Genomic DNA, 8,542 nt, shown 5'->3' with positions numbered 1-8,542 from the left:
AAGGGTGTGCAAATGATGAGCTACAATTTTCCTTATATGACATAACTATTTCATCCAAGGTGTTATTAATAATTATATATTCAGTATTTATTTGTATTTGTATCTTTAATATACTATGTATTAATTGTGAACTGTTCTATGAAAGTATGAATGGTCATATATTAATGATGGAGTAACCTGAGACTGATTCAAGGCAGTCCATTGATGAAGAGGTTTTTGGGGAGAACTGGGGGTTGACAGATATCATTTCCTACAGCATGTGGAATTAGTTGCCTCTAACCAAACCCACAAAATATGGAAACTTCACTGATTTGGGAAGTTCACTGCACCCTCAATGCCCCGAGTAGAGTCTGGTCTACTAGGCTCACAGAGATGCTGGGCAGGCCGGCCTACCGGACCTCAGACAGCCAGATAGGACAAGTTAACCTGGTGTCTGATAGACTGAGCAGGGACCAGTCTACCGGATCTCTGATGCCTCGCTTGGAGAGACTGGTTTACCGTTTCTCAGTCACCTTACTGACCTACTGGACTTCAAACAGCTTTGACTGGAGCTGGGCTTCTGCACTTCCAGTGTCCAGAGCTGAGACTGCTCTGCCCACCTTCTGAAGTATGTTGCCAGTCTTCTGGGCTCGCCAAGGAGTTGAGTAACTAATGCCAGAACAGCCTGCTCTTGGAATGATTTCCTGTGATGCAGCAGCCAAATCAAGGCAAAGGTGCTCCTGGCCATGGCCTCCATTTTGGAGCAGGATCCTTGAAAACCCAAGAGTAGAATCTGCTCCTTTTTCAGTAGTATAATCCAATTCAGAAGTCTTTTGAACCCTCTTGGAAGACTTCATCTCCCTGCTCTTGGAGCTCCAGATTCTGCAACACTCAAAATGTACCCAAGATGCTGCCTGGTCTCATAATGAAGCAGCTGCAAGCAAGAACCAAGCTGACAGTGCACAGAGCATTCCACAATCCAAAACACAGCCCACTAGATTTCTGACACAGGAACCTCACCCCCATTTTTTATCTGATTAGGTCTTGATAACAGAGGCCAATCCCTGTTGCCCTTTCTCCAATTAACCATGGTGGTATATGGTCTTATTGTGGGTTCATAAATTTAATTCCACTGGCAAGAACCTCCCTAGGTAGAATTTTGTTCTGAATCCTCCTGCTGGGTGTAGGGAGGGGAGACAGGAGGGAGGGAGGAAGGAAAGAAGAGAAAAAGAAAGCCACGAAACATTGTTTTGTTCCAGAAAGAAAAGAGCAAAGCCTTTGTTTTCATTTTTTATCATTTTATTATCGTTTTAGCCTTTTTACAATGATTCATATTTACTGGGTATTAAAAAGTACATAGGCATCATTGAATTTATATTCCTATCCTGTTGCAAAAGTATATTAGCTGAAATAAAAGACAAGTATGGATACATTTCTATAATAATAATAAAATTCTACTCTGGTAACCAAAGCAAACATATTAATGTTATAAGCAAAAATATGAAATGGGTAAGAAATACTTTGTGATTGGTCCATGACTTTGCTACTAACCATATAGTGACCCTCGTGTGCAAATCTGAGCGACCAGAGTGGAATTTCAATGAAGAGACACAGAGTCACACAGACCCAAAGAGAGGATTGACAGAGCCTGCCTATTTATGGCTGGAAATATCAGCTCCACTTTTCACACAGCTGACATCAATTCACCAGCTTTTTAACTAAATCTATTCAAAATTATTTAATGTAGCCTTCATTGTTAAATCGTTTTAATTTCAAGCATTTAAACATGTTGTGTTTTTCTGGTCCCCAAAACTGAATTAAAAGATCAGTGAACTAAACAACTGCAGAAGGGAAAAGGATTATAATAATGTGTGTGTATGTCCTGAGTTTGAAAATAGAGTGATGGACAGGAAATTAGATACTCTCTCCTAAGAGCTTCTGAGTCTGTTGATTCCCTTCTCAGAAAATAATAAAAAGAGGCAAGCTGGGAATGGGGAAGAGAATTGACGCAGGAGAAGATATAAATCCAATGTGTTCCTGCCCCCTTAATCTACTGTTGAAGTACCATGTTGTGTTAACATTGGTGCTGAAAAATAGTTGGGGTTGTAGTTAGAAGATGATGGAAACAATTCTTTTGCCATACCTGGACTATGCAGTAAGACATTAGATAAGTCAGAGCTCTCTGAATAATGTTAAGATTATCCAGGCTAGCTAAAGGATAAGAAATGTATAGGATTGTTCTATGCAAGAACAGCTTATTTGAAAAAGAAAAGAAAAGAAAAACAGAAAAAGGAAAAGAAAGAAAAGAAAAGAAAAGAAAAGGCAATTAATGTAGAAGGAATAAATCCTACAGGAAAATGTTGTATTTTTTTTTCCTGAGTATAAATCTATATGTTAATGCAGCATAAACTATACTAATATTTTCAGGGCAATAAAGTACAAGCACATGTTTTCATTCCTATTTACTTAGGATATCTTCCACTTCATTGCTTTCTTTTTCAGAGCTTTCTTTACCTCCTCATTCCTGAGACTATAGATGAGAGGATTTATCATAGGGATCACAACCGTATAGAAGACAGATACAACTTTGTCTCTCTTCAAAGCATAGCTGGAACTTGGGCGCGAGTAGATGAAGAGGATGGAGCCATAATACAAAGTGACAGCTGTTAAGTGAGAGGCACAAGTTGAGAAGGCCTTCAGTCTCCCTTCAGTGGAACGTATCTTCAAGATGGCTGCCAGGATGAGGACATATGAGGCAAGAATAAGTGCCAGGGGTATAATTACATTAGAGACAAGAATGAAGAACAGCACTGATTGGTAGCTGTCAGGCACATTACAAGAAAGTTTGACTAATGGAGGTAGGTCACAGAAGAAGTCATCAATTATGTTTCCATTACAGAAGCTCAAAGTGAAAGTTTTGATAGTTATTATTGTAGCATTGATGAAACCACTGAGATATGAGAGTGTCACCAGTCCTGTGCATAACTTTCTGGACATATGAGTGGCATACAGCAGTGGGTTTGTAATGGCCATGTATCGGTCATAGGCCATGGCTGCAAGAAGATAGCATTCACTGTAGGCAAGGCCAGCAGAGAAGAAGAACTGAGCAGCACAACCTCCAAAGGAAATGCTCTTGTCTTCAGAGATGCTATTTTCCAGGATCTTAGGGGAATAGACAGAGGAATACCAGAGATCCAGGAAAGATAGGTTTCCAATGAAAAAATACATAGGTGAATGGAGATTGGGGCTGCCACAGATAAGTGCCATTAGTGTGATGTTCCCTGTGAGGCTGGCTATATATATTAATATAAATATTACAAACAGAATCAGTTGCAGGTTTGGATTGGCTGTGAATCCCAAAAGGATAAAATTCATCACTGTAGTGTGATTTTCTTTCTCCATGAAATATTAGGATTAACTGTTAAGAAAAAATGCTGCCGTTATTTCATCAGGTTAGCTTAAATTCTCAATACTTTAACATGCAAATTGCAAAAAAATAAACATTTCCCCTAAAAACTCACACAATTTTGGAAACAAATACATTGATTATGTCCTAACAATACAATGAATATTTGGATAAGGAAACAGAAACCTTCAGTTTCTTCTGTTTCTGCTTAGTGGAACTTAATGTCTTCACCACAACTAGTACATTTTTTTCTTTTCAGGATTTCTGATGTCTGAACCCAGAACTAATTTATCAAATGAAGTTCAGGAAAAAAAGTTCAGAGAAATCAGTTGAAGTTGATCAGAATTTAGAAACCTTAAAAGATGAAAATGAAAAATTGGCCCAAATAAATGGAGAATTGGAAGACTCATTGGCGGTCATAGAAATGGAGCAGGCGTCATATTTTTTAAGATTCCAAAATATAATAGAAGACAAGGAAGAGGATCTTTTGGATCTGATAATGGAGTTACTTGTAGATGTTTTAGGAATGGGGAAGACCCAAATGGAAGGAGAATTGGATCAGATCTATAGAGTCAATTCAAACTATGCTAGAAGAAATAAAGTGCCCAGGGAAATCCATGTTAGATTTCTTAAAAGATCCATAAGAGATGAGATTCTGAGAAAAGTAAGAGATCAACCGTTAAAATACAAAGAGAAAGAAGTAGTATTCTTAAACAAATTCCTAGAAGGATAAGAGAGGCCCGAAGAGACTATCAATTCTTAACCAGGAAATTGGCTAAAAAAGGAGTGAATTTTAGATGGTTGATTCCAGAAGGGATCTTAATCTACTGGGACATGAAAAGATACAGACTGGACACAGCACTTAAAGCAATGAAATTCTTTGACAACCACAGAGCATTCTTGGAAAAAGGTGATCCTGAACCCAAAAAGCAAGAAGAAACAGTAGCTGAAGGAGTGGCTAAACAAACAGAGGATAAAGTGTTTCAGTCCCATTCTTTAGTATATTATTATCTTTCCTATACAAATGTCTAAAGTACTCCTTCCAGTCTTCACTCACTTCTATTTCACCAAAATCATTGTATAACTTTGTATGAAAATTGTATGACTGTATGAAAATTGTATGACTGTATGAAAATCATTGTATTTTATATTCTTTTGATTGTAGGTAGAATCCATTTAAATGTCATGAAATTAATTCTGCATTTTCTCTGTCTTTTTGATCTTAGCCATTACTTGCTCACTTTAAATACATTCTTTGCAATTATCTTTTTTGGGGGGAAAAAGAATACTTTTCTTTTATGCCCATTTCTTGTGGCAAGCATTCTGATTTGTTCCTAGGTCTTGGATGGTCCACTTTTTCTTTATTCTCTTCATTCACTGCTGTACATCCATTCATGTCACCCAGCAGAATAATTTTTCCCTGGACTGCATTTATTAAGAAGATTGTACAGGTTCCACAAATCTCATTTTTGGTTTTCCAATTACTACCATTTATTGGAGCAAAATATGTAACTGGTGTCAACCTGTGGATTTCCATAGTCTTACACACTAGATGACACAAATTCATATATTCTGACATAAATTTTAGTTCTTTCATTTATACTTAAATGCATAATTTCACTTCTATCCATGTGAATTTCAATTCTATTGCACAATATAAATCTATTCTTTCTCAGATACATTACATCCTTTTTCTTTCTCTTAATTTCATAGACTTATAAAACATCTATTTTCTTTTTTTAATTTTATTTATTAAATTATAGCATTTAATATTCACTCCTCTTACAAACCTGTAGTCATATAAGGAAGTGTAAAGATAGATTGTTTCTCCTTCTTTCTTCTCTGTTTAGACTCAAGCTGGATCTATTTGGAGACTAGTCTTTTCATCAAGACCAGTTTTGACTTTTGATGGTACTTCTGATATATTGCAACAATTTGCTTGTAAGTTCTGGAATTATATACATTCAGAACAACAAATTCTCTTGCTTCCTGAACCCAGAACTAATTTATCAAATGAAGTTCAGGAAAAAAATTCTACATGGACCCAATTATATTAAAAATGCTGTTTGGAAAACGCTGAGTGATATTTATTTAGAAGTTCATATTGTCTCACAAGAATACCATCCAAGGGACCTCTTTAATTGGAGATAACTTCAAAGCTATGCTGTGATTAAAGTTAACTATTATATGAACAGACAAATAAATAACAAATAACTTTTTTATTGATGTGAAAATAGACTTGAGAATCTATTCCCTAAACCCATTCTCTACTAGATATTTCTTTTTGTAGTTTTATATTTTTTTTTCATTTGTAATTTTATCTGTTCTCTTTATAATTGCATTAAATGTTGTAATTTCTTGCCATTTTGCCCCCTAAACACTTATTCATTTGATGTAAGACCTTTAAACATTCCTAAGTATAGTAACATTTTCTCTGATGTTTCTAAATTTTAATGTGATGGTCTCCTTTAGAATGTCTATTGGCTAACAGAGCTTTATTTTTGGTAGACTTTGATTCATCAACACATATACTCACACAATTTATGTATGTTTTATAAATTTATCTTGGTAAAATAATCTAAAAAGAAAATCAGAATAACTAGGGTAAATCTTATAGCTATGGCATCCTTTTCATATCCATAAACTTGTATGTAATGCAGTGATTGATTATTGCATAAGATTTCATATTTATAAAATATACATTCAAAAATGTCATGCTATTCCTCAGACATCAATTTTATTTATTTATTATTTATTTGATTTTTATTCCACCTTTATTATTGTTTACAAATAACTCAAAGCAGTGAACATATCTAATAACCTGTGATCATTAATTGCTTTGGTGAGGTTCCCATGAAAAGAGTAATTAGAGATGTGTGAATCAGCCTTAATCTGAGCCAAATTTCTAAATGGATTTTAAAAATGGAATGGATCCAATCTGGACTTTCTGTTCAGAAAAAGTGTGTAGGTGCAAAAGCTTTTAAAATCTAAAACATGTGTTACTGTACAATGAGATGCAGAACAGCTTGTAATGACATGTCCTGTAAAAATGGCTAGTGGCGTGTCCTCATGCCACAGCAAATAGAGCATGAGGATTAACCCCAATACATGATCTTCCTTCATTCTGAGAGTCAACTGAACATCAGGATAACACATTTTATGAGATAGGATATGCCTGGAGTTGAACCTAGATCAACCATTGATTAGTAACTTCTATTTCCTTACTATCAACATCTTGTTGTCAAGGGCTGATGATGTTCTGTTATCAGTAAGAGTACTGTCCTAGTTTGAAAGCAGATGTAGGCTTGTGTCCCCGCAGTATAAGCAGGGTTGGAAAGCTGATCTGATCTGTTTCATACTCAGCTGTGGTTTAGTTGAAGCCATGGCAAAGTTAAGCCATGGATAAGGCTTTGCTTCTTTGTGTGGACCGGTTGCGGTACCGGTCCACGGACCAGGGGTTGGGGACCCCTGCTGTATATAATTGTAATTAACTACATATTAATTTCAGTGGGAGGTAAGCATAACTAACTTTTCCTTAATATTGTACTTGGGTGCCAAGTGACAATGTAAATCATTACTATTTACTAGCCTTGAAACAATTGTTTTTATATGCCCCCTCCCTATTTAACATTAAAATGAAAGTAGAATAAATTTGTTGTTTTTCGAAGGTAAAGCATTTGGAAATCAGTTGCTATTAATTCTTATTTGGAGGTTGTTGTTTTGACTGGAGTGAAATAAACATATATTTACCAGTAAAAATGACAGGAGATAGGTTTATTATTTTAAGTCTAATATTACTCTTAGAAACCACATTATGAAGCCAAATTTTCTTACATCAAAATCTTGATTATCATGATGAAAAACCCCCTATCATTTGCTTTTCAACTATAAAACTGTAGATTCCTAATATGGAACCTTACATACAACAAGCACCATGACATTTTAAATTTAGCATGTTATAACTGAGAGATGGTTATCTATGGGATAAAACTTTCTTGCTGATAACTCTTCTAAATGCTTCCTTCACATCTCTGTTTCTTAGGCTATAAATCAAGGGATTCAGCATAGGGATGACAACAGTGTAGAACACAGAGGCCCACTTATCCTGATTTAATGAGTAGCTGGATGGTGGCCGCAGATACATAAACATCACTGTCCCATAAAAGAGGGTGACCCCAGTGAGGTGAGAAGCACAGGTAGAGAAGGCTTTGAGCCTGCCTTCAGCTGAGCGGATTCTCAAGATGGCAGCAAAGATGAAGATGTAAGAAATGAGGATTATGAGGATGGTGCTAAATTCGATGAATCCACAAAGGCTGAAGAGGAGGATCTCACTGACATAAGTGTCAGAGCAAGACAATGCCAGGAGTGGAGGAATCTCACAGAAGAAATGATTGATGACATTGGAACCACAGTAATCTAAGCTGAAAGTCAGACTAGTGTGGGATGCCAAGCTTATGAGACCTATTATGTAGGAACCAACCACCAACACCAAACAGACTTGTTTTGACATGATTGTGCTATAATGGAGAGGACGACAAATGGCCACATAGCGGTCATAAGCCATGGCTGCCAAGACATAACACTCAGCATCCACAAAGCCCACAAAAAAGGCAAACTGTGTGGCACAGCTGGAGAAGGAGATGACTTTATGTCGTCGCAAGAAGTCAGCCAGCATACGTGGGGCAATGGCTGTTGAATAACCAAGGTCCACCAAAGAAAGGTGGCAAAGGAAAAAATACATGGGGCTGTGGAGCTGTTCATCAAGCAGAATCAGGAGAATCATGCCCACATTTCCTATCACGTTTGCCAAATAAATGGTCAGGAACACCACAAAGAGGACGATTTCTAGGTAAGGATTATCTGTGAACCCCAAGAAAATGAACTCTGTCACCTGTGTGTGGTTGTTTCCAGCCATCTTCACGGAGGGAGAGGAAGAGGTGATGAGATGAGATTCTGAGGTGAAATAAAAAACCCAGCTCAGGAAAAGAAAAAAACTATTCTAGACTCAAGAAAATAAAAATAGAGCAAGAAGCTTTTGCGATGCTGGGCAGAGATGCCAATAACCTTCATCTCAGTCCCCCTTCACTTCTTTCTGTTGATGGCATCTTCAGAAGCAGCACAACTTGACTCATTCTATGCTACTGTATCAAGAAAAGA

General features: G+C 36.7%; 2 protein-coding genes across 2 annotated transcripts; both read right to left on the bottom strand.

Annotated features, from left to right (window-relative positions):
* Positions 1-2,445: 2,445 nt before the first annotated feature.
* Positions 2,446-3,381, bottom strand: LOC107298879 (olfactory receptor 1013-like). The gene has a single exon (XM_015828242.1). It carries the CDS (start codon positions 3,379-3,381, stop codon positions 2,446-2,448), a length of 936 nt encoding a protein of 311 aa, XP_015683728.1.
* Positions 3,382-7,358: 3,977 nt separating this feature from the next.
* Positions 7,359-8,324, bottom strand: LOC107298877 (olfactory receptor 1019-like). Its single transcript, XM_015828240.1, has one exon. It carries the CDS (start codon positions 8,298-8,300, stop codon positions 7,359-7,361), a length of 942 nt encoding a protein of 313 aa, XP_015683726.1. The 5' UTR covers positions 8,301-8,324.
* Positions 8,325-8,542: the final 218 nt, after the last annotated feature.

This window comes from Protobothrops mucrosquamatus, unplaced genomic scaffold, assembly GCF_001527695.2.
Source record: "Protobothrops mucrosquamatus isolate PMUCROS unplaced genomic scaffold, P.Mucros_1.0 scaffold4349, whole genome shotgun sequence".
In the NCBI taxonomy this organism is placed as follows: Eukaryota; Metazoa; Chordata; class Lepidosauria; order Squamata; family Viperidae; genus Protobothrops; species Protobothrops mucrosquamatus.
This window is presented reverse-complemented; position numbering and strand designations above follow the sequence as displayed.